General features: G+C 40.7%; 1 protein-coding gene across 6 annotated transcripts in view; it reads right to left on the bottom strand.

Moving 5' to 3' along the window:
- The window catches only part of GABBR1 (gamma-aminobutyric acid type B receptor subunit 1), a 65,624-nt gene that overhangs the window by 23,376 nt on the left and 15,590 nt on the right, over positions 1-26,658 (bottom strand). For 4 of the 6 annotated variants that reach the window (XM_020974049.2, XM_020974047.2, XM_020974048.2 and 1 more), the window contains 12 exons: positions 25,885-26,139; positions 24,827-24,890; positions 23,513-23,590; positions 21,672-21,822; positions 20,935-21,067; positions 19,988-20,104; positions 19,707-19,814; positions 19,139-19,232; positions 18,151-18,278; positions 17,063-17,191; positions 16,560-16,703; positions 16,072-16,241 (listed from right to left, as the gene is read on the bottom strand). In XM_020974049.2, coding sequence (XP_020829708.1) covers positions 16,072-16,241; positions 16,560-16,703; positions 17,063-17,191; positions 18,151-18,278; positions 19,139-19,232; positions 19,707-19,814; positions 19,988-20,104; positions 20,935-21,067; positions 21,672-21,822; positions 23,513-23,590; positions 24,827-24,890; positions 25,885-26,139 — 1,571 coding nt within the window. Of the gene's footprint in view, positions 1-14,271; positions 16,242-16,559; positions 16,704-17,062; positions 17,192-18,150; positions 18,279-19,138; positions 19,233-19,706; positions 19,815-19,987; positions 20,105-20,934; positions 21,068-21,671; positions 21,823-23,512; positions 23,591-24,826; positions 24,891-25,884; positions 26,140-26,658 lie in introns of those variants that run through there. The other 2 variants (XM_020974051.2, XM_020974053.2) reach the window with 2 other exon arrangements.

Below are 26,658 nucleotides of genomic sequence, written 5' to 3'. Positions count from 1 at the left end.
GTGGCCAGGAATTGGAAATTGAGGGGATCACCATCAATTGGGGAAAAGCTGAACAAGCTGTGGTATATAAATGTCATGGAATACTATTGTCCCATAAGAAATGATGAGCAGACAGAAAAACCTGGAAAGACTTACTTGAATTAATATGGAGTGACGTGAGCAGAACCAGGAGAACACTGTACACAGTAACAGCAACATTGTGCAATGACTAACTTTGACAGACTTAGCTCTTCTCAGCAATGCAAGGATCTAAGACAACTCCAAAAGACTCATAATGGAAAATGCTAATCACAACCAGAGAAAGAACTATGGAGTCTGAATGCAGATTGAAGCATACCATTTGCTCTCTTTTTGTTTGTTGGTTTGTTTGTTTCTTCTTTCTCATGGTTTATCTCATTGGTTCTAATTCTTCCTTACAGTATGACCATGAAAATATGTTTAATACAAATGTATATGTATAGCCTATATCACATTACATGGCATATTGGGGAGGGAAAAGGGGGAAGAAGGGGGGAAATTTTAGAACTCAAAATCTTATGGAAGTGAATGTTGAAAACCAAAAATAAATAAATTGTTTTTTAAAAAGAAAGAAACATGAAGGAAAGATGGGGAGTGGGGGTGAAATGACTTCCACCTCCCTGGTTTGTACTGGGATCTTTGAGGTTCAGAATCCAGGGCCTTCTCTGGCTTCTCAGAACAGAGTATTAGCTATATAAGAGTCCCTGGGCCTGGGTTGTCTTGACCTGAGCACTGAGACACCTACCTGGTCACTAGTTAATGTCTACTTCAGTTCCCCAGGGCTTCCAAAGGTTCTATCCTGAGGCATTCTCAGATGAACCTTCCATTCTTTCTGCCTCTGTACACAGAGCCCCATAGATGACATATCTCACATTGCTGGGTAGTCTCTGGTTATGCTGGGAAGCTACCCTGTGCTGGCACTGGCTTTGCTGGGGGAGCCTCATTTCCTATTGTTCACAAGCTTCTAAGTAACTTTTTGTATAGTTCAAGTAGAGGAAGACACATTGCTTCTCATTGGATTTCTTGTTCAATATTTAGTTAGCTGTGAACTTTGAGTTTTGCTGAAGTTAGGTATGTGGGAGGTAGGTATGTAGGAGCTGGGAGATATGCTTCCCATTCAGGTAATCTGTTGGTAGGAAGTCTTAGATAAGGTTTCTAAAGATGCCATTTCCTAATCTCCCTAGGGCAACCGTGGTTGTGCTAAAGTGCCCACAAGCTGGTAATTGAAAATAAATGCACAGAACAAAGAAAACAAAAGCCTCATTTTAATTCGAATCATAACCAAAATAAACCTAATTCCAACATTAATCCTAATTGTAGTCCTAACTCTAATCTTAGCCAACTCTCCAAGAAACCCTGCTTGGTTTGGACACCCACAGAACATCATGCCTCTCCTAGGATAAGCTCATCACCTGAAATCTCATCATCATGTAGACTGACTCAGTTTTTGATGCTCAATACCTTCTCAACTCCCTCAGTTGCTTTTTTGGAGGGTAGGTCTATAAACTCTTCCTTCCTTTACAGAAGGTTCAGATCTTTCCAGATAACTCTCCATTTTCTACCAGGGCTCTTCTTCCTTTCAACTTCAAGGGTAGATTGTAAGCTCCTTGAGGGCAGAGATAGTCTCATCCTTATTTGTATCCCCAGTATTAGTACAGTATCTGACATATAGTAGGTGCTTTAATAAATCTTATTGAAATGAATTGAACCATAAATTTTCACTAATCACGTCAACTCTAATTATAATTTTAGCATTGAGCTCAGGATTAATTACAATTCTGATCTTCATTTTATTCTTGAATTTTCCTGACCATGACTTCAGAACTAACCCTAACCTTAACTCTACTTTAAATCTAGCAAATTACTAGAAACAAAGTAGAACCCATGAATTGGGAAAAAACTAAGCAAATTTTAATACATGAATGTAATAGAATATTACTAAGCCACAAGAAATGATGAATATACAAAATACAGAAATGCATAGGAAGGTATATAAATTGTTGTAAAGCAGAGTAAGAAGAACCATGAAAATGAATGACAATATTCATTTAATGACCATAAATGACAATAAATATGATTCTTCAAGAGTAAAAGAACAACAAACTGAACCCTGTGTAATTATAATAAAAGTTTGATCCTGAAGAAGAGATAAGAAAATATATCTCCCTTCTTTGCAGGGGTGGTGGACTGTGGGTACAGAACACTGAATATATTTGTCACACATATTTTATTAATTATTAGTTTTGCTGAACTGCCTTTTTTCTCTTTCTTATTCTTTGTCACAGGAAGTGTAACTTCCTTGGTAGGGGAGGGGAAGGTATGTATATGTATGCATGTATGTATGTATGTGTATATATATATATATATGTATATGTGTGTGTATGGAGATGAAAATGAGGTTAAAAATAAAGAAGTGATATTTTTATAAACTAATAACTTTTTATAACACTTTCCAAAATCATGCTTTTGCAAACCTCTCCTGGCTTATACTTTATACTATCTTATAAATCCTTCAAAGGCAAAGACTATTATTTCTCATCATTGTAACACTAGTGGCCAATCAGTACACAGCATCACATATAGTAGGTATTTTATAAACATACTCAGTATTCAAAGATGATGAATATTTTCAGTGCTGCTTCCTTGCTCTACCCTATTCAGGCAACCTCCAATTCTTCGTTCTGTTGATATCTCGCTACTCAGAGATGCTAATGTCTGCATGAAGCAAACGCACAAAATGTCCTTTCCAGATGCAAGACCCAGAAAAAGTGCAAATGAGCAGAATAGAAAGGCTATGGTGAATCTGCTTCATTAATTAAATTACTGAATGCCTGGCTTCATTTAAGCTGTGACCAGGCTTAATTAAGTTCAATCTAAAACCTCAACACCTAGAATTAATCAAAATCATGCACTATGTACCCTTTGTACAAGTTCTTCCTGAGCAATGGGAAGTGCTATTGAGAATTCAAATCACTTTACCCACATGAACTACATCCTCTGACCCTAAGAGAACTACCAGGTGTGATTGCTGGGCCATTCTCAATGGTGTGTAAAAGATTGTGGTTAACAGGACAGGTACCACAAGATTAGAGAAGGGCAAATATTGTGCTGATTTTAAATAAAGGAAAGAAAGCAGAATCTGCAAACTATGGGATGGGAAGCTTGACCTCTACTTTTGTGAAAATTATAGAATGGATCATTAAAGAGATATTTGGAGAACATCTTAAAAGGGAACCAGGGATTACAAAGAGTCATCGTGGTTTCATAGAGACCAGGTCATGCCAGACTAACTTAATTTCCTTTTTTCACCGGATTATTAAGCTAGTAGATGAGGAGAATTCTGCAGATATATTTTGCCTAGATTTTAGAGAAGCTTTAGATACATACATGACATACTTCTCGGGATGAAAATGGAGAGATGTAGATTTGTCAATAATGCAATCCTATTGTGAAGTGGTTGGGTATATGGACTCAAAGAGTAGTTAATGGCTCAATATCAACAGGGTGGAAAGTCTCCAGTGGTATCTCTGCTTGGCCTTGTGCTATTTAATATTTTTTTCAATGCCATAGATTGTATGTTCATTGCATTTGAAGATGATGCAAAATTGGGGGTGAGATGATAGCTACCACAATGGCTGAAAGGGCCAGGATCCAAAAGAATCTTAATAGGCTGGAGCATTGGACTAAATTCAATCACTCTTGCATACAAAAAAAAAATCAATATCATAAGCATAAGATGGAGGAGACATGATATGTTAGGATCAAAATCTAGGGTTTCTCTCTGCCTCCCCTCCCTCCACAATGTAGATTAGGCAAGTTCTTTCCCTAAAAGACAAGTATGGTAACCCCAAAACATCATGGTTGACCCAGACAGCTAAGGCTCAAACTGCAGTTTCCTAATGGAATCATGCTGTTTTAATATGGTGCCCTGGTCATCTTATAGTCACACATAAGAAGGCCCCCCATATATGAAATAGGGTCATTAACATTTGGTGGACATCTCAAGACAATACAGGTCTCCATAGTCTACTCTAACGACCAGATGAGCAATACAGAGAATTTCCTACAGTGAAAAGAATGACCACAAACAGGAAGAAGAACTTAAGAACTTGAGCCATGACATGGTCAACCAAAATCCCTTGGAATTGCCTGAGTTGCCTCATGTGAGGGGAACTGACCTCATCAACTAGGATGGACTAACCAGGGGCAGGGACATTCTGGCCTGCAGTAGCTGGCCCAGTAAGGGAGGTGGGAAGGGAAGGAAAATTAGGCCCAGGAAATAAGAGACAACACTTGCCCCAGCACGGGAGGGGCACACTTTCCCCTTGACATAGGGGTACAGTTAGGCCTCTGCATAGGGCAGACCTCAGGCTCAAGTAGTGGCAGTTGTCCTGCCCTGGCAAATGGAAGAAGTGGAAGTATCATAATGCAACTCGGGCCTCAGTCCCACATGGGTGTAGCATTTGATCCAGTGGGGCAGGCAACAATGGTAATTGCAGCCCATCAGTAACAGAGTGGGGAACCCCAGAAGTGGGAACTGACATAAGCCCTGGCAAAATCAGATTCACTCAAGCCTTTGCTTAATGTAATCTAAAACCAACTGGCTCAATATTGCTATAAGACAATTCCTCGTCACGGAGGACTTGGAAAACCAATGGGTGACATTGTTTGGAGGTGGCTTGCTTTCTGACAATAAAGAAGAGGTGAATGTAAACCCATTCTCCACAGGAAGGACAAATCCTTAGAAGCCCCTATTGGGGCAAATGTTTGAGATTCCCCTCCTCCCATGAGGCTTGCAGAGAGAGGAAGGTCCTGGCTGGTGGACATTAAATGGGTATAAGACAGTTCTTCCTGATCCCTGATAAGGATCAATGACTTTACAGGAAGTGTCATTATTTTTACTGTAGCCGTGATTTTCCTGGTGCTGCTTCTGCTCATAGTTGCCCCTTTATATGGAAACATAATCTAAACTGCAAATATTTGGCATCACCTGCCCCATGGTTCAGATCTAGGAATTTCAATCCTTCTAAAGGGGAAGGTGAAGCCTGGAATTTCTGTTCTTAGTACTCTCATATTCAGGAGGCTTACATTGTTTCTTTTCTTTTGTTATCTTTCTAGCTTAGTGTTGTTTTTCCTCATTTAGTGCTACTTATATCAAGCTGCTTGCATTCCTGAGGTCAGCAATAACCTGTAACAGCCCTAAAGTTATTTAAGTGATAGACAGTTTTCTTGAAGACCTTAAGGACCTTGCCACCAAGGGGTAGGGTGTGGTGAGTGCAATACTCTAACCCCTCACCCCCATGAAAGTTAGGCTAGTGTTTCCTTAAAAGGTATTGAAATCATTCTCCAGATTTAATTTGCTCAGAGGACTCAAGGCATCATTTCCTGTTTGAATACTAAAGGCCTAAAAGAGATCCAGACACTCTTCCTCACTTGGCTGGTAGACTCCTGTGATGAACTCAGAGGCAAGAGAGGTTCACTTAGCTGAATCAGTTCTCAGTATCCCTAGTCCAGGGGTGGGGAACCTGCAGCCTCGAGGCCACATGTGGCCCTCTAGGTCCTCAAGTGTGGCCCTTTGACTGAATCCAAACTTCACAGAACAAATCCCCTTAATGAAAGGATTTGTTCTGTAAAATTTGGATTCAGTCAAAAGGCTACACCCAACGAACTAGCAGGGCACATGTGGCCTCGAGGCCATAGATTCCCCACCCCTGCCCTAGACAATATCCTCGTTGAATGTCTTTCCTCTGCTATGGCAAAGTAAATCTCCTTTTGTTAACTATTGAATGTCTTGAGTGTCTCATTTTGCTCCAATATGGTACTTAACTAACAGAGAACTGGCCTGAGTCAGACCCAGCCCAGAACACTCATACAAATGAATTTCCATTGCAGACAGTTTTCAGATGGGATTCTGCAAGGGAAATAAGTTTGATAGATTGGATCTATACAACCTGCCATGAATTTGGCAGATGATTTTAAAAATAGTCCAGAATAATCTGACACTCTGTTCCCCATAATAAAGAAGGAAACCCAGAGTCTTAATGGACTCTAGCTTTTGAAGAACCCACATTCCCCATCTGGGTATCCTTACAACCCTTATTTATTGAGGCATCCCCAAAAAAGTTAGAACTCTAGGAGATCTAAAGAGAGGCATTCGGTAGTCTCTGCTCCTAGACCCTTTTGACCTTGTGGGGTGCACATTTTTGGAGGTTTCTGATCATAAAGACCAAGCTGATTAGAGATTTTTGCAGGCACCTGGACTGCACTAAAAGGAGCAAGGCTTCCAAGAATAAGGGGGACAGTTCCACTATACTCTGCCCTCATATTGTGTTTAGTTCCAGGCATTATAGTTATAGAAAAATATTGATAAACTTGAGATTGTCCAGAGAAGGGCAATCAGGATAGTGAAAATTCGGGTCCATTTCACGTAAGGATTGTTTGAGGTTACTGAGCATATTTTACCCATAGAAAATAAGACTTGGAAGGAGACACGATGACTATCTTCAAGTATTTGAAGGGCAGGGCTATCATGTGGAGTAGGGATTAATTCCATTTGGCCCCAGAGAGAAGAACCAGGAGCAATAAGTAGAAATTACAAAAAGGCAAATTTAGGCTTGATATCATGAGAAACTTTTAACAATTAGAGCTACCCAAAAGTAGAATGAGCTGTCTAGAAAGGTAGTAAGTTACCCCTCCTTGGAGGTCTTCCGAGGAGAGACTGGATGGATAACACTTGTTGGGTAGGTTATAGAGGGAGTTCATTTCATGAATGGGCTAGACAAGACAGATGCTGAAATATCCTCCAGCTCTCAAATTATATGATTCTATGATTCTCTCCTTAGAAACACTCAATCTAATCTGAAGTTATTTGTCCTTCATTCTCAAATTGGACCATGATAACAGGAAGATGATGCCATGACTTGTGAGTGGATTGGATTGAAGTGAGGGAGGTCTGGGCAAAGTCACCAGCCTCACTTTCTCCTCCAGAGCCATCTGGGTCCAGTGGCCAGATATGGATCAGGACACCTGGAGATGGCTCAGGATGAAGTATCTGAAGAGCTATTGTATGGAGGAGGGATTAGACCCGGAAAGCAGAATGAGGAGAACTGGGTAGAATTTGCAAAGAGGTTCATTTGTACTTGATGTCAGGAAAAAATTTCTTAATAATGGAACTATACACAAGTAGAGTGGGATTCCCTGGAAGGTAATGGGATTCCCTCCATTGGAGGTCTTCAGGAAGTACACGGATGTAGAGAGGATTCCTTTGGGGGGAAGGGTTGCAATAGACTTGCTAAGGTCCCTTCCAACTTAAGGGTTCCATGATTCTGTAACTCCTTCCCAGAGTGAATGGGGGAGGGGAGCAGGGAGAGGGGAGAGAAAAGTCTTCCTAACTACTATTCTGTAGCCAATGTATTCTCATTCCAGCAGATCATGTTCTTCCGTCGCCATTGCTCATGCTAAGGGAGACTCTGATTTCCCCTTTGTGAACTCAGCTACTGAGACAACTCTACCCTCAAACTTTTAATTTTTGCATGAGGATGTTGGTAAACCACTTCTCTTTCTGTACACTGCCTAACAGGGGTTATCCAGGCAATAGTTATTTTCTTTCTCTTCCTTTCTCCTTTGAAGTTATATCAGAAGAAGATGGGATTCAGTAGATATCAACTATGTCCCTTCTGTCTTTATAATAATATGTCTTTAGATAATATAATATATAATTATACAACATGTCTTTATAATAATATAGAGAATTGGAAATCATTAATTCTCTTTAGCTTTAATAGGATGTCAAGGGCCAAGCATCTCTGCAGAGACATGTGGTCAGGGATAGGCAATAAATCTTAAGTTCTGGAAAAAGTAAGGCCCAAACTAATAACAGAAAAGGGAAACACTTCCACTGTGTTTTATACTGTGTCGTTTTGTATTTTGATTGTTTTGTTTTGTTTTGTTTTTGTGGATGAAGAATAAAAGACTAGGGTAGAGTAGGGGGGAAATCAACAAAGGCCTCCTGGTAGTGGTTTGAAAGGAAATGAATATACCTAGTACATTTCACATTCAATGAATATTTGTCTAATTAGTGGAGAGGAAAGGAATTAAAGCAAGTCATGGAGGGAAAACAGTTGATGTGAAGGGCCAGAGGCTAGAAGGAAGACCCTCATAACCTGGCTCCAACCTACTTTTCAAGGCTTATGATACTTCACATACTTCACGGTCTAACTAAACCAGCCTCATCTCTGTTTCTCATGTATGACATTCGATCTCTCATCTCCATGTCTTTGTGCAGGTTGTCCTCCGTGTCTGTAACAGACTCTTCCCTCACCTCCCTCTCTTATAATTCCTAGCTTCCTTCAAAGCTAAGCCACTTCCTGAAAGAAGCCTTTCCTGATCTCCACCTGCTAGTGCTTCTTCTATATCCATTCCTTCCCAACATACACACACAACATACAATTAGATATATAGTAATGGCCATGAGGTATGAACAATACAGATTTCTTAGAGGCCTGTCACCTAATGCATGGTCCAAGGTGACCTAGTAGAAGCTGCAATTTTCTCTAATGGCCAAGTTGGGAGAGGGGATGGTTATGTGATACTAATAGGGCCAATGCCCAAGGACAGGGTACTATGGGAGTAGAGATGTATTCCAACACCTGAGTAGAGGTGAGCCTGAGTAAAGCTCTGTCACACAAGAACAGCTATAGAAAAGAGCTATCCAAAAAAGGCCAAGAATCTATTCTTTAAGAGTTGAAGGGATTTTTGAGGCCATAACCCATATATGATAAATAATTCCTAAGGAATAGGTGAGGCAAGAGAATTTTGCACCTTCAAATTAGAAGTCATTCATGTTTTATGATATCACAATAATAGGACATTCTCAAATGTCTGAGGACTGGACCAGAAACACAAGGTGGATACCAAAGGAAAGCTAGTTAAGGCAGGGAGGACAAGTATCCGCATTTCAATCTAGGCAGATAGTTTCAGAGTCCAAAAGGTCAGAAAGTCAGCTAGAGTAGAATTGGCAATTTGGATGGTAAACTCTGATCTTAAGCAAAAGCTGTTTCCTCTCTGCTATTTTAAACTTGATATTGGCAGCTCTGAACACAAAAGTATTAACTAGGGCAGGAAGGAGGTCAGAATCCTGAAGGGGAATCCTGTCCCAGATTGATGAAAAGACAGAGATGCCACTACTAGGTCTGTATCCCAAAAAGATCAAAGAAAAAAGAAAAGAACCTATATGTACAAAAATATTTATAGCAGATCTTTTTGTGGTGAATAAAAAGAATTGGAAAGTGAGGGAATGCCCATCAATTGGAAAATGGCTGAGCAAGTTGTGGTACATGATTGTGACGGAACACTATTGTGCTATAAAAAATGATGAGCAGGATGCTTTCAGAAAAACCTGGGAAGACTTACATAAACTGATACAAAATGAGTTTACAGAGTAACAGAAATATTGTCTGATGATCAACTGTGAGTGACTTAGCTATTCTAAGCAATATAAGAAAATTCTGAAGGATTTTGATGAAAAATGTTGTCCACCTCCAAAGAAAGAACTGATGGAGTCTGAATGCAGAACAAAGAATACTTTTTTTAACTTTCTCTATGTTTCTTGGTTTTTTCTTTCTTTCTTTTGTGATATGGCTAATATGTAAATGTTTTGCATGACTTCACATGTATAATTTATATCAAATTGCTTGCCTTCTCTCAAGGTGGGGAGGGGAAGGAGAGAGGGAGAGAATTTGGAACTCAAGAGTTTTTAAAATGTTAAAAAAAAAGTAGATAAGGTCAGAGTTGGGGGGGCTGGAGGACAGATGCTAGGCTTTCTTTACAAGTCTTAAAGGTATCAACAATTCTGATGAGGAAAAAATGGGAATTGTCTGAAGAGATCCTAAATGGATGAATGAAGAACTCACCGACTAACTTGTATTTTAAAAGGACATATACGGAAGATGAAAGCAAGGGCAAATAAGATGAATATAAAGCATGGCACAATCCTGTAAGAACAATATCAGGAATGCTAAAGTTCAGAATGTGCTGAGACTGGGGAGGAAAGTTAAAATTATGTTGACTCAGTTTCCCGTTGTTTCCAGCACTGCTTATCAATCAGTGTTGGGGAAGGTTCTAGTGGGGAAGGACACATCAAGTCTGCAGCTATTCGTATTACCTGCAAATTGTCATATTCTAGCTACCTTGAGGAGGAATTGAGATGCAAAGGCCCAGCCTCTTTTGCTGAGGTGGACCAAGCTGGACTGTCTTAAAGTTACCTATAAAAGCTGTCTCCATCTTGAAGCTGTTGCTGATCTCCAGTGATCAGCGTATCAACTTGACATACTTATAATGAAATCCTTTTAAATTCCCTTTGTCCTGAGTTTTGCCTTTTTAATCAGGGTGAAAAGCCCAAATGGAGAATTTTCCTTTCACCTAAAAGACAATGAAATGTAAAAAAAAAAAAAGGTTTTCCCCCTTCAGAAAAGGGGGAAATGAGCATAATTATCTTTAGAGGCAGCTAGGTAGCACAGGGAATAGAGCACTGGACCTGGGGTCAGAAAGACCTGAGTTCAAATATAGTCTCATATATTTACTAGCTGTGTAAACTTAGGCAAGTCACTTAACCTGTGCCTTAGTTTTCCCATCTGTAAAATGGAGATAAATAAAAGTACCTACCTCCCAGGATAAAATGAGTTAATACATATGAAGTGTTTTCCAAATCTTTATGGTTATATAGCATTTTGATATATAAATGTTAACTATTAGAGTCTACAAATTATCCAACTGTGATCTTTGCTTTGTTTCCTGGCAAAATTCTGGAATCATTTGTTAAATATATCATTAGTGAATAGCTAGAAAAGGAAGTGGCGATCACAAAGAGAATTCAAGAACAAATACCACCATAATCAGTTTTTTTACTGTATTTGACAGGGTTACTAAACTGGTGGGCCAGGGGAATGCCATAAAGAGCTTTTGTAGATTTTTAATCAACATTCAATAAGGTATATTATGTTCTTCTTGTTGAAAAAAATCAAGAGCTATAGACTAGAAAAGATTCAGAACTGGATGAATGGACAGACTCAAGGAGTAGTCTTTAATAGTTCGATGTAAATTTGGCAAGTATCTAGTGGAATGCCCCAGACCTCTGCACTATTTAACATTTTTATCAATTATTGGGGCAGGAGGGGCAGGGAAAGAAGGGAATCATAAATGCTGAAGGTGTTTTTTTGGTAAAGCATAAAGGCTCATCAAATTTGCCGATAACCCAAAGTTAGGAAGAGATAGTTAACAATAGCCTTCCAAATGGGATCCTTTCCTACTCACTTCTGTCCATCCTCCACATGGCTGCTTTGTTCAATCATTTTTCAGTCATGTTTGACTTTTCATGACTCCATTCAGGGATCATGCAAAGATACTGAAGTTTTCCATTTCCTTCTCCAGCTCATTTTTACAGATGAGGAAACTGAGGCAAACAGAGTTGAGTGACTTACCCAAGGTCACATAACTAGTAAGTGTCTGAGGCCAGACTTGAAAACTTAGGAAGATGAGTCTTCCTGACTCCAGGCCTGGCACTCTATCCACTGCACCACCTAGCTGCCCATCCACGTGGCTGCCAAAGTGGTATTTCCAAAGCAAAGGTCTGACCATCTCATTCTCTTTACACAAAAAGCTCCAGTGGCTTCCTCTTGCCTCCAGGATAAAACGCAAGCTTTTGTTTGATGTTTAAAGCTTTCTAGGCTTATTACACATTATTCCCCTTCATGTATTCTTTGGTCAGATCAAACTACTTGCTGTTCCTTGTATATGTTTCATCTCCTGTCTTTATGTCTTTGCACAGGCTGTCCCCCATACCTAGCAAAAAACTCTTTCTTTACTTCTATCTCCATGAATCTTTTGCTTCCTTTGAAGCTCAGCCCAAATGTCACATTCAACAAAAGACTCCCCTCCTTAAAATTAATTGGGATATAGTTTCATATTTACGTGTTATTTCCCACAATAGAATACAAGTTCCTTCAGGATAGGGATTATTTATTCTTTTTTTTTCCCTATATGCCTAGTACAGTGCCTGGTCCATAGTAACATGTGCTCAACAAATCTTACTGAATCATTGGATGACAGAGGATCCAAAAAGATCTAGAAATACTTGAATCTTGTAAGAGGAAATTTAATAAATAACATAACATCTTGCACTTAATTTCAAAAAATTAACTTCACAAGCACCAGATAGTAGCTTGTCCAAAAAAAAAATTCTTGGGGTTTTGGTACACTGAAAGTTCAATATGAGTCAACAATGTGATATGCCATCTTGGGGTACATTAGGAAAAATATAGCTTTCTGCTGTAAGTGATAGTCCCATAGAACTTTGCCATGGTCAGATTATATCTGTAGTATTGTTCTGTATCATTTTAGGAAGGATATTGGTAATTATGCCCATGAGAATCCATATGAGGGACATCAGGTAGTGAAGGACCTTGATGCTATCACATGAGGTTTGGTTGAAGAAACTAGGAATACTTAGCCTAGAGAAGATTGCAGGGCGAGAGAAGAAGGAGCAGGGAGAGAGAAGAAGGAGCAGGGACATGACAGCTGCATTCAGTGATACATCAGAAAGTGGTACATCTGTAGTGAGAGGACCTCTGTTCAACTCCCACCCCTGATATTTATTACCTGTGTGACCTTGCGCAATCGATAACCGCACCTGGCCACAGTTACCTCCTCTCTAAAATGAGGTTGGACTACATGGCTCCCTTCTAGCCCTACATGAATGATCCTAAGTATCTGAAGTTGTTTGTCCTTCATTCTTGAAGAGGACCATGACATCAGGAAGGCAATGCCATGACTTACAAATGGATTAAATTTAAGTGAGGGAGGGCTATGCAAAGTCACCAGCCTCACTTTCTCCTCCAGAGCCATTTGGGCTCAGTGGTAAGATACAGATCAGGATGACTGGAGACGCCCCAGGATGAAGTATCTGAAGAGCTGTCATGTGGAGGAGGTATTAGACCCCAGAAAGCAGAATGAGGAGAACTGGGTAGAAGTTGCAAAGAGGTCCATTTGTACTTGATGTCAGGAAAAATATCCTAATAATAGAACTGTACACAAGTAGAGTGGGCTCCCCCAGAAGGAAACAGGACTCTCTCCATTGTAGGTCTTCAGGAAGTGCATGGATGCAAAGAAGATTCCTTTGGGGGAAAGGGTTGCAATAGACTTGCTAAGGTCCCTTCCAACTTAAGGGTTCCATGATTCTGTAACTCCTTCCCAGAGTGAATGGGGGGGGGGGTAAGAGGACAGAAAAGTCTTCCTAACTACTACTCTGTAGCCAATGTATTCTCATTCCACTAGATTGTGTTCTTCCACTAGGTCCCCTACTGCCACCACTCATGCTAAGGAAGACCCTGATTTCCCCTTTGTAAGCTCAGCTACTGAAACAACTTCACCTTCAAACTTTAATTTTTGCATGAGGATGGCAGTAAACCACTTCTCTTTCTATATGCAGCCTAACAGGAATTATCTAGGCCATAGTTATTTCTTCCTCCTTTCTCCCTTGAAGTTATATCAGAAGAAAATGGGATTCAATAGACATCAACTACCGATGTTCCTTCTGTCTTTATGATAATATAACATGTCTTTATATAATATGCTATATAATGCCTTTATAATAATATAATAATTTAGAGAATTGGAAATGATTAATACTCTTTAGCTTTAAATAGGATGTCAGGGGCCAAGCACCTCTGTCTGCCATGTGGTCAGGGAGAGGCAATAAATCAACTTCTGGAATAAAAAAAGTTAAGGGCCTAGAGATACCTCCCTACAAAGAAAGAGTGCCTGGGAGCTCACAGGATACAAAAATCTAAGCAGCACAGTCTTATCTCGGGGCATTAAATAATAAAGATTTTATTTCACTGCACTGAAACTTCTTTTTTTCCCTAGGAAGCAGTGTTCAAAGAATCTTACTGCTGAAAGATTCCTTATAATGCCATTTTGTTCATGTCCTATAGATGTTCTCATTGTATTTTAAGTGCAGAGGAGACTTCTCAAACTCTGATGGAAACATGCTTCAGGATGTGGAGACTATTCCTATCAAGGAGTTGTTTCTCCCCTCAATGATTCTAAACAGCAGCTACCATCCTCTCCAAAAAAAAAAAAAAGCCTCCTTAATGTCTCCTCATTGACTTAAAATTTAAGTCATTCCTTCTGTCTGCTCCAAGATAAAGAGGTGTTTGTTCCTTTCTCAACAACAGAGGAAGGAAGAGACGCCATGTGTCACATTGATCTCTGGTTTATTGAAGGCCTAGGAGAATCTTCCCCAGAAGACACCACAATATGAGGAAATATCCATGCCCAATATGTCCGTCTGTTTGTCCTAGTTGTTGAAGGCACCCCTCCTTCAGTCAAGATTGCTTGCCAGCTAGCCATTAGAAGTAGCTTAATTGTGCCCCCTATGCCTTCTCCATCAATTCTCCCCAAAACAAGCCCAAGGGAGTTGTGTCAGAAGGGAAGGATCACAGGGAGGACAGATATGAATATGGATAGAGTGCTAAGAGGTTGTGACTACAGGAAGGTGAATATCATGTGAGGGGAGGAAAATTGTCATTATAGCATGGGTATGGGTGTGGGCAAGAGGAAGCAAATAAGCATAGAAGGAGAGGAAATCCATCAACATGAACAAGGAATGTATAGGAGGGACACAGGGTTTATGAATGAGAATATACAGGAAAAGTGAACGTGTGGTTATAAAAGTACAGTGGTGACTGAGCATGTGTAGGGAAAGCATTAGTTACAGCACTTGCAGATAGGGGCATATGTAAAAGTACACATGACCATGAGCACAATGACAATGACAAGAGCACATATGTAATGTTGAACATAGGGATGAGGACTGAACCTGTGATTTTATTCGTATAGGGAATTCTTAGGTGAGAAAGTTATCACTGCGGGTTGGCACCTACCTTCTCTGCAACTTACAGTTTAGAGGGTTGGCAAGAGCACTGAAAGCTTAAGTTACTCACCCAATGTCACACAGCTAGTACACGTCAGAGTCAGGACTTGAATCCAGATCTTCCTGGTTTCAAGGTCAGTTCCCTATGCACCATATCACACTGCTTCTCTGATTTGCGGGACATCTCTATCCACAAATGATCCTTCAATTGCTCATGTCACCCTGACCTTTCCTATGTGTTTATAATACTCTAACTTGTATTAAAACTGATTGTTAACATATCTAATCTCTACCAGACTGTAAGTTCCACAAGGACAGGGACTAGGTGGTTTTTCGTCTTTCCCTGTGCCTAGCACATATTAAATCCTTAAAATAAACTTGTTGAATTGAATGCAAACCAAGTATGTTTGTAAGCAAAGATGTGTGGGAAGAATCTAGATACAATGGTGAGCAAGGGCAAGAACAAGCCAGAGGCAAAAGTGTAAATAAGTCTGGGCAAGGAAAAGGAGAATATGGGCAAAGTAAAAAGGGTACATGGGGAGAGCCTGAACATGTGTAGAGGGAGCAGGGAGAAGAGTGAAAAAGCACAAAGGTGCTAAATTTAGCAGAGATGGCCCAATACTGGAGAAAACAATGGTGAGATGGAAGGAAAAAACACTTATAAAGTAGGGAGAACCATGAGTGTATGAAAGTATAAAAGGTCCATAGCATGTGGAAGGAGGGTCCAGGAGACTCAATAAGTATGAATTAGATGAGTTAAGGGGATGTGAGTCACAAGAAGACAGGAGATGGCAGTGAGGAATACATATATGTCAAGAGATAACCAAGAGCAAATTAGAGCTGAGGTAATAAAGCAAGACATGAAGATGTGTGGGTATGAGGAAAGAGGCTTGTTTCCCAGAGTACTGGAAACCCAAGCCACCCTAGGAAAGACAGACAGACAGCAGTGGGATTAGAAAGCCCATTCCTGTCCCCTGGGGATGAGGGCTTTTCCCTATTTCTCCCCAAAGTTCTCCAAATCTTTCCCCACTTCCCCCCATCCCATTTGCTTCCCTCTCCGCACCCCACCCCACCCCAAAAAAAGCCCTTATCTACTTTCCTTCCCTTCATTCCCATTCCCTCACTTATAGAGCAAATGGACCCGGCTTCCATCACAGCTGAGCCGGTCAGGTGGCTCAGAGGTACCACAAGGAAGGCCCCCTGAAGGGTCTGGGGGAGTTGGGGGATGACGCCTTGAACGGAGCTGTTGCCGAGACTGGAGCTGATGGCGAAGTTCAGAGACCCGTTCCTCTTTCTAGTGGCAGAAAAACAAGAGCAGAAAGGAAAGAGATGACAGTGAGTAGGGAGGGAATGTTGAAGGAGAGGCAAAGATGCAGGAAAAAAGGAAGAGGGAATTGAAGAAGAGGGAAAGAAGGGGATACCAGGAGAATGGCAAGAGATAAAAGGAGTTAGAAGGAAATGAATGAAAGAGGGAAAAAATAAGAACTGAAAGCTTTCAACATATGTAAATACAATATAATAAAATAAAATATAAGCCCCACAAACACTTCTTCCCAAAACTACCTGTCCTTCAGAATCACAAGCTGACCTTTCCTTAGACTCCTCCACCCACCTCAGCAATGATCTTCTCTAGCTCCTGATTCTCTTTCTCTAGGAGCCGTGATTTCTCTTCCTCATTGTTATTAGTAGATGAACCTGTTTTCATGGTGTCTTGGGCTTCAGACTGCCACTCTCCTCTGGTGATCAGCCTCCGCATCTGAGGGGAATTGGTATGGGAAGGAAGAACAAAACACTCAGCTGAGTCTAATGGCAAAGACGGGGAAAGAAAAGCAAGGAATGAAGTTAAGTGGGTAGCAGCAGCACAGAGACAAGAATGGGAAAGGAAAAGGGTAGAATCAAAGAATTTAGAAAGCATGTGGAAGGTGAGGGGGAACTCCTGGGTTATGGGAAGGGATAGAATACAAGATAGAATGAGAAAGAGGGTTAAGGAAAAGAGAAACAAAAAACAAAAGGACAGAAATAGAGTCAGGAAGGAATTAGAAAACATGGATAAATCCAGATTAAGAAAGGGGAATCCATTAAGAAAAACGCCTTCCTCTTATTCCAAAGCCTCACCTTGGGCACAAAAAGCACAACCAGGGTAATGTAGGAAGAAAATACAATGGCAAGAGAAGCAAAGGCAAAAGCGGCATCCTGTTGACTGGACAGGATCATAGTGACTGGGGCAGTGATGAGACACAGGACCTGAAAAAGACAATAAGAGATTAAAGACACTAGGAAGTTTAGAGTCCAATAAGATGTGGGACAAATTTTCTCCCTCCCTAATTCTTACCACAAGCCAGTTTGGGGAGCTACTGAGGAAAGCATGTTGGTATTGGCTATCTCATTAGAGATAACCTCTGTCAGGGATCATGGTAACCACTGATTTGGAGATGAATTCCAAAGAAACTTTTCCCACCAATCATTTCCCCAGACCTGACCAATCCCCTTCTCCCTTCTGCTTCCTCGGAGATATGAGTATAGCCAATAGGTAGGCATAAAATTAGCCTACGCACACATTTGGTATTCCCTATCTGCCTTAGAAATGGAAAGACATTTAATTTCATTTAATAACCACTTATTAAATGACTACTGTGAACAAAGCACTGTGAAGAGGCAGAGTAGAATCCATTTCTTTCAGACTTACTATGAAATAGCCAGAGCCATAATAAGAGTGCCTCTACCCAAGATGCTAACAATGGGAGGTATGTTTCCAGCCTATGTCTCCCAGTTCAATGCATCTCCCACTCCAAGGCCACCCACCCCAGTCTCCTAAGAGGTGGCATCACTCTACTATCATCTCTCCTCTGTAATTTTTCCTAAGGAAGAGGGACGGAAGGGCTATGGAAAGGTCAGGGACTGTTTTCTATGCCATAGAGGCATGAGCCACGCTCCCTGGGGGACAAGTCAACTCCTTTTCCTGTATGACTGCACCTAGGGAAAATTATGCCATCTCCTCTCCCCCCATTTCCATTCTCCCCTCTTTCCCCACCACCCTACTCATTCCAAGTGAATTTGCTCTAGTATCACAAATTCTTGGTTAAGGCTCTGATCTTGGGCTCCCCAACCTTAATGCTATCAGAATGCCATTTCTGAGTCCTGGGATGATCTACCCATATGTAGTCATAGGCCATTGATTCAAAGATCATATCAAAGTGGCTCACCGCCACATTGTAGATTGCCATGCCAACAGCACGGTGGTCATTGATTTTCTCAGTGGAGACGCTCTTGGTCTCATAGGCAAGGAAAATCCCAAGCAGCAGCAATAGTCCCTTATACCCATAGAAGATACCTAGGGATTAAAAAGGTCACATGGAAAACACTGATCTTCACTCCCTCCCAACATCTATTCCTTCCCCAATCCCCCTGACTTCCCTAATCCTTCACCAGCTGCCCTCTTTTCTAATAGCTCCATAATTTATCATTAAAGCAAAGTGAAGGGTGACCTTTCTAACCTCTCTAACCCAGTAGCACCACCAATCCTTTCTTCCCTCCCTCCCACATTGACCCCATCTCCCACTCATCTTCCCTAAACTTTATTCCCTTTTCCCTATAAAGTGCTATCCTTTGAATATAAGGTGACACTGCTGGTCTCTTTTCAGCAGGGCATGTGATCCAAGTTATTGTTTTGTTTTGTTTTTTTCTCAGTAATGGTGATGGACTATACTGAACTGTACATACTGGCTTTCCAGATCAGCCTATTCTGGCAGCCAACAACAAACATGGTGCATTTATAACAGGACTTTCCAGGGTTAGGGATGTAGTCTGTGGCTACAGAACACAGCAACACCAACTGAACCAAAGGACAGTGAAGCCTATGACTTGCCAGTCACAGATGGTATACATTTGTTTATAAGGTAGTCCCCCAGCTTATTCCTCTGCCACTACAGAAGTGTGACTCATATCTCTATCTTAGAGTTTCAGTTCCTTGCAGACAGAGACAAATTTTCTTCCATTCTTGGAAAGGCCTTTATTATATGAAATACTTTTGTTGGGAAATATGCAATCCAAGTTGTTAAAATGTGAAAATTTTGTGCATCTTGCCCCAGGTGATTCCTACCCCATTCCCCCCAAACCCCTTTACTGTTCCTGTACTCCTCCCTTCTGTTTTCATGACTACTTTCATCTCCAGGTCCCCCATGCCCCACCCACCGAGCCAAGTATTCATCTTCTTGGAGCTGCAGTGCTCCAGCTGGGGTAGAATGGAGATATCAATATCTTGCTTTGGCTCCTCCTTGGTGAAAGACTATAGGGAAAAATGGGACCATAGGTACAAAGGCTACCACTTCTCACATTCTACTTCCTGTCTAGGATATGGTCTCCAACTTTTCCCCTTTCTCTGAATAAGTTATCCTCAATACCAGTACCTCCCACTCAATAACATCCCCAGTTTCCATTCTATCTACGAGCTTCTCTTCCCCATCCCCACCCCCAAATCCCAGCTCCCCATTTTTGAAAGCACTAGTTTCTTAAATGCACCCTACCTGATTACTATCTACATAATACCTTAGGTCTTCTGCTTTCTTCCCCTCTCCAAAACTGTATAATAAGTAAACCTTTAATAGAGCTCCTTCTAAGGTGAGAAGGGTCTCTCCAATGCCTAGCGGGGGTCAGAGAGTTATCTCTGCTAAGGTCTTCTGAACTAATTTCTAACAAGGTCAATGACTTTATGAATTGCCCTCAGCCCCTTCAGTTCCAACTCCATAGCTTTTAAGTGTACCTCAATAGTTCGATGTAAGGGATCCACAATCTGCCAAATAACCAATGTGAAAATATCCAGTCCCACCAGCAGCCCCACTGTAGCATAAAGTTTCCAGGATTCTAGAGTCTGAGCCAAAGAGGACAATTATTAATAGATAGGACCCCCCGCCCCGGGATCCAGCCACTTCACATCTTCAATACCACCAAAGGTCTATCAGTGATTCCTAAAAAGGATCAGGAGATTGAGGTAAGGGAGGCTGGGCTTGACAGAGAGTTAGGGGACAGAGCAGCTCAGCTCACCTTCCTTCTTTCCTTTTTCTCTTCCTTCTTTGTGAATACTGTGTGGACCCACCAGATCTTAGTGAACATGGAGCCATACCCCAGACTGAAGCCCAGGCCTAAAAGCCAGAGTCGGGCCTAAGGAAAGAAAAAGAACATGTACACGCATTGTGGAAAGTGGAGAGAAGAAAGGGAGGGACCCAAGGCAAGTAAGGAAGAAGGGAACAAGGGACAGACTTGAACAGAGGAGCTGAAGATGGTGGAGTAGGTAGAGGAGGAAGAAGGTTGAGAGAGAGCACACACAAGATATGAGGATTCAGACAAAAAGAAAGATGGAGAAAAGGAGATGAGAGAGACTGAAGAATGCCAAGAAAATAGACATATAAGTGCTCCCCAACCCAGTGTGGGGCTCCCTCTTGTCAGCCTTCAGTTCTTATCCTGAACTCCTACTACACCACAGGGATGTTATCCTAGCGGATTTCTTGTCCATGCATGCTTTCTTTCCTGCCATTTCATTTTCTACTCACAAGGTGTCTCATAGTGACTTTGGAATTCTCTTCATATTTTTACAGAATTTCATCATGTAGGGAGCTCCCATTCTAGTCACTACCTGAACCAATGTGGATTGGCACCTGATTTGCAACTTATAGTTGCAGAGTTGCCTAGGGTACTTAGAGTAATGGACCTGCCCCAGGATCACACAGCCAGAAGCAGGACTTGAAACCAGAACATCTTGATTCCAAGGCCATTTCTTTGTTCACTATGCCATTCCTGGAATTTATTGCAAAATGAAAAAGGTTGGGAAGGACTTGAATAGTCAGGCAGAGATAAGCATGAGATATCACTAGGTGGAGGAAAGGCATATGAAGAACAAAGTTGTAGGGGGAAAGGGAAAAAGAAGAGAAAATAAAGCATGAGAGTAAGTAAGATGGTAGTAGGACACAATGTCCAGGATCAAAGCTTCTTACCTGACAAACAAAGGGGAAGTGGCCTGCCCTAATGTGGTAGCCATCCAGCCCAAGTGGGAAGACAGCAGCTAGGGCCAAGGAGCAGCCCACAGCAGTCAGATTGTTCAAGTTTGGTTGTGAGTTCTGGATATACCTAGAATAGAGGGGAGAAGGGGAAGACATCAATTACCCCTCTGTGGATAAACCCCACCTTTTCCACTCAACACCACAGGTCTAAGCCCAGGCATGGAGATCACGGGACTGCAGGAAAGCAGGCTTTAAAAGGCTTGAGAGAAATCAGGTTAAGGGCAGATCAGTCTTTGGAAATAGAAATTTCTCTCTCTAATACCAGGAAGGAAGAGTGGAAAGGACCATATTCATAAGTGGGCAAAAGGTAGAGCTACAGAGGGCCTAATAGCATCACAAGTATCCTTGAGTTTACATTTTGCTTAGCATCCATCAGTGCTTTAATGTGATCTTGAGAGGGCATTTTTCCCCCAGATAGATGACTTAAGAATAGGAAGGAATTTATAGTCTATATCCCTACTTTTAATTCAAGTACTAACTGGGAAGTCAGTGAGCCAACACTGGGCAGACAGTGGGGCACATGGCTTTATGATGAGGCAAAGTTTTGTTTCTACCATGATATCCATTCATGGGTAGACTGATGGGTAGAGGCCATAGTGGTCATTTGAGAGGTAAAGACAAAAAAGAGAGAGAGAGAGAGAGAGAGGGAAAAAAGTGTAGGAGGAACTGACCGTACATGAGAGTTGTAGATGTTAAAGGACAGACATACGATGGCCAGCACGATGCCCAAACTGGATAGTACTGAGACTGAAATAAAGAGCTTCTGGGACAAATAGCGGAATCTCTTGATGACCACGGTTTGGTCAGCTGGGGGGGACCCTCCTGGATTGGAGAAGGAAATGAAACAGAAAAGGGAAAAAAAGGAGAGAACCTTAAAGGGTAAGGGATCTGAAGCAAATGTCTCTGGAAAAAAAATATAAATTTATGTATATATACATATATGTGTGCGTGTATATATATATGTATACATACACACATACACACACACACACACACACACACACACACACACACATATATGAAATCCTAATCCCACTAAAGAAAGGAGGAAGGTTGCAAAAGATCTACATGTTACACTATGGGAACAAATATTCCTAACAGACAGGATTGGGAGAGATGCTGACTTTCATCACCAAAGTAGGTTGTAAAGTTTCCATTTCTTAAGCAAAGGGAGGTGCAGGGCAGTGAAAGAAGCAGGGCACAGTCATGATCGGATAAAAGGGTGGACTAAAAGAGGTTTCTTCTAGGCTTCAATCAAAAAGTCATCAAGCAAGAGAACTAAAGAATCACGGAGCTGGAAAAAATCTTGAACATATTATCTAGTTTAGTGTCTGCTTTTGGAGAGAACATCTAAGCCACAATACCTCAAAGTATCTACAAATTCCTTAAGGGGTATCACAAAATTCTCCCAAAGTTCTCCAAAATAATTGCCTTCACTTTAAATAAAATATAAATATATATTGGACATATGGATATACTGTATATGTGTACATGTGCATATGTACTCATACATATATATAATGTGTATATTTATAGATACATACATATTATATGCATATAATACTTAGGAGAGGAGAGGCTATATTTAAATAAAACAACAAGGTGCCAAAACACCAAAAAGAAAAACATGGGGTATCAATAGCCTAAACCATCAGGGACAGATGCTTGGCTAGCCTTTTATCTTTCTCTTAAATATCTTTAGGATAGAGACTATATATTTACCCTCAGTTGCCCAGCTCAAAGTTTTTCCCCTCTGAAAACCTTCTTTTTAGCCAAGTATTATCTCTATTTTAATTTAAGCTAATTTGCACATAAATGAAGAGTACTGTGTAACGTTCTTCTCATTTAAAACTCTTTATGTGCTTGCAGACAAAAATAGGTCACTCCTTAGCCTTCTCTTCTACAGGATAAACACCCCAGTTTGCTCCCTGAATTTTGATCTCAAGACAATTCAGGAGTTTAGATTGTCTGGAATATTTCCATGATAGCACCAGAATATAGAATTGCAGAAGAAGAATAAAATATTAAACTTATAAAGAGTCTTAGATATTGTCTAGACCAGTCACCTTATTTTACAAATGTGGAAAATGAAGCATTGAAAAGTTAAGTATTTTGCCTAAGGGCACACATCCAGCTAGTGGAAGAGAACACAGATTCTCTTATGCTCATGGTCTTTCCACTATATCAGAAACTCTCAATATGACAACTATTTCCTTCCTTTAACCACCACATACCAACGGTGGTGGACCCCAACCCTATACTTCAGTACACCTACTGCTAAAAGCTGTGACTCTCTTACCACTCCATGAACTACTCCAATAGTCCTTCACCAAGATAAGAATCTTTTTCAATTTCCCTCCCATTTCCTGATCCTGGGTCCTGTGCTATAGCTGCCTCGTTCTAGCCCTCCCCCACCTCCACCAACATTAATGGCCTGTTTGTTTTTTCCCTTCTCAGAAGGACAATGGATGTAGGAAATAAAGTCACAGAAAAGACAGCAGGCGTCACTTACCAATCCACTTGTCAGCACCCAGCCAGTGGAGGTCATCCTTGGTGCTGTCATAGTAGCCAATCTGCATGTATTTTCCACCTAGGAGGGAGAAAGGAAGAGAGTAAGCACAAGAGGAATTCAGAAAACAACCTGAATCCCCTTCTCTCCCCATTTCCTGAAAAGCTGCACTGCCATTGTCTTTGATTTCTCTTCTATCTGACCCTAGGGATGTCAACTTTAGAATTGAAAGGATTTGGGGAGTGTTCATTTCATTTATCTCCATGAAAGTAGTACGGCACACCTAAGCCAGCTCAGACAGACAAGAATCTCTCCTAGCTTTAAAACTCTCTAGAGAAGGGCTGCTCCACAATTTTTCTCAGTTACCTATTCCAATGTCTCATACTCCTCCCTGCCATTCTCTGTTCTAGGAAGCTTCTGCAGGCACTACCTTATATCCCTTCCATTGTAGTTAAATATCTTTCTTTTTTTCTCATCCTGGACACAAAAAGAAGGCGATAGGGTAGGGAAAAAAAGGAGCTTTCCAAAGAGGCCCAAGAAATAATTCTCTTTACCAAGGACAAGAGAAGGTAAATTAATTCAGAGAAGCTTATTGGCCATACAGGAAAACTCACGTTAAGAAAACCTAACACGACGCTGATTCATAAACTTATAGAAATGTCAAACTTAAAAAGCAAGGTGGTGGATGGCATTACCAAAAAAAAAAATGATGAATTCATTTAGATGCCAATGTTGTTTGAAATAATTAGAACTCTTTGTAAATTTAAAACATATTAACAATTTAACATAAACAGATTAACATGTAAACAGATTAAAACTCCTTGATTGGAAGAGCGAGGGTGAAAGTGAGAGTGGGGAAGATTTAACACAGGACACTTGGCATTTTAAGGTCTATCAGAAATGAGGTTAAAGTATCTCTGAAATGGTAATACAAGTCATTGGGAAAATTGGATTTAATTCAATTTACAAACAACTCTTTAGGAACACAGCTATTAAATTATAAAGTGAGTTACATATATGTATAGTGTATATATGTACACATGTGTATATATATGTACATATGTAAGTGAATTATAGATAGAAAGAAAGAAGGATGGATGGATGGAAGATAGATGGATGGATAGAACTTCAAAGGTTGTCACTTTCTTCAATCTGAGAAATAGAGAAGATAAGCCAGGGCACAGGGGAAAAGGAAATGACATAACCTTGTGATTTTTCTCAGTGTTCCACTTGACAGCTCTCCCCATTTGGTGTCTCCCTCTTCACTTAGGATCCCTCCCGCATCCCAATTCTCCTCCCCACAAACCTTGCCCTCACCCTGCAGCTGTTCAATGAGAGTCCGTGCCATCCTAGAACCACTAGCATCAAATACCACATGGCCCTAAAGAGAGGAAATAAGGATGGGAGGAGGGAAGTGAGGAGGGATGGATAAAAGGAGGACAGAAAAAAAAAAAGCAAATCAGGGACACTTTCATTTCTCATGTTTTCAATAAATGCTATTTATGGTATTTTCCTACATATAGGACACACCCCAGTTGTCAGTACCCTAGATTTTAAAGCATCATTCCCCTAAAGAGATGAAGCTAAGCATCTGTAACAGCAAATCACCTTCAAATTATAAAGAGTATTAGACTGAGTTAAGAAACCTATGGTCTACTTCTACCTTTGCCTTTAGATAGCTATATGACCCTGGGCAAGTCACAAACCTCTATAGGCCTCAATTTCTGCATCTATAAAATGAAGATGTTTATGTAGATTCTTTCTAAACTCTCTTCCAGCGATAAAAATTCTATGGTATTAAGGAGACTCGTGAAAATCAGGTGGCAATCTGATAACAGGTTTAAAGGAAATTGAATACTTTCTCTTTTATAAAAATAATAATAATAATAATTCTCTGTTATAATAATAAAATTTATATAGAGCTTTAAGGTTTTGAAGGGCTTTGTAAATACATTTTTCATTTTATCCTCACAACTCTGGGAAGTAGGTACTACGACTATTCCCATTTTACAGATGAGGAAACTGAGACAGGCAAGGTTAAGTGACTTATCTAAGGTCTCATAGCTAGTAAGTCTTTGAGGCAACATTTTAATTCGGGTCTTCCTGACTCCAGGTCCAGCACTCTATCCACTGCACCATCTAGCTGCCTTTATATTGGCTATTTCTGTAACTTTTAAGGGGGTGAGGAAGACAGGTGCCAAAAATGAGACTGGGAGCAAAGGAAGGTTAGGTCCATGCAATCTAAGGAAATTTTTTTTAAAATCTATTCTGAATAAAAGTATACTGTGGATCTGAAAGAGGAAAGATATTTTAAAGGGTAAGTCTTTGAATGAGAAAAAAACCTAGTAGAAAGCAAAGGATGGGAAAAGACTCACAGAAACGCCTTCAAAGGATGAAGAGTTCATCGCCCGGTAGATCTGGTCTGTAATGGTCTGGTTGTTATAGTTGAAGTCCTCCAGGCGCACCCCACCACTTGAATGGACACCACTGCCCCCTGATGTCTTGTTCAAAGCTAAAGCCAAAGCCCAGATGGCGTCATAAGCCAGGGGTGCCTCCTGAAAGCCACCAGTCTCCTCAGCTTTCTTGCTCCCCAACCGCCGAGTCAGTTTTTGCACAAACTCCTGGGATGTCTGATAAGAGAAGGAATAGAGAAGGAGTTAATATGCCAGGTTGTCATTGGCATATCCAATTTCCACGATTCCTGCTTCAATTCCCATTTAATTCACATATTTATTCATTTAATGCATGAATGAGGATCAGAGGTCTAGGAGCTGAAAAGAATCTCAGAAGCCATGCAATCTAAACCCCATCATTTTACAGATGAGGAAACTGAAGTCCAGGGAAGTTAAGGTCACCCACGGTCACACAAGTAGTGACAAAGAGGAGATTTGAACCCAGGTCCTCTGACCCCAGAGCCCTTACTCTTTCCATTATACCATGCTTCCTTCTTGTTATCCATCTGTTTTGGCCTGTATCCATATGTCTGTCATGGCTTATAAAACAAATATGTAGAATGAGGGCACTGAGTTATTTTAATTTAGTTTGATTAGCTCCTACTACAGAAACACATATAAATAGATTAATTCATAAAGACTTTGGATTATTAAGGATCAGCAAAGGGTAAAAAATGGATATGGACAAGGGGAAAG

Source organism: Phascolarctos cinereus, unplaced genomic scaffold, assembly GCF_003287225.1.
Source record: "Phascolarctos cinereus isolate Bilbo 61053 unplaced genomic scaffold, phaCin_HiC Scaffold_5;HRSCAF=322, whole genome shotgun sequence".
Lineage (NCBI taxonomy): Eukaryota > Metazoa > Chordata > Mammalia > Diprotodontia > Phascolarctidae > Phascolarctos > Phascolarctos cinereus.
This window is presented reverse-complemented; position numbering and strand designations above follow the sequence as displayed.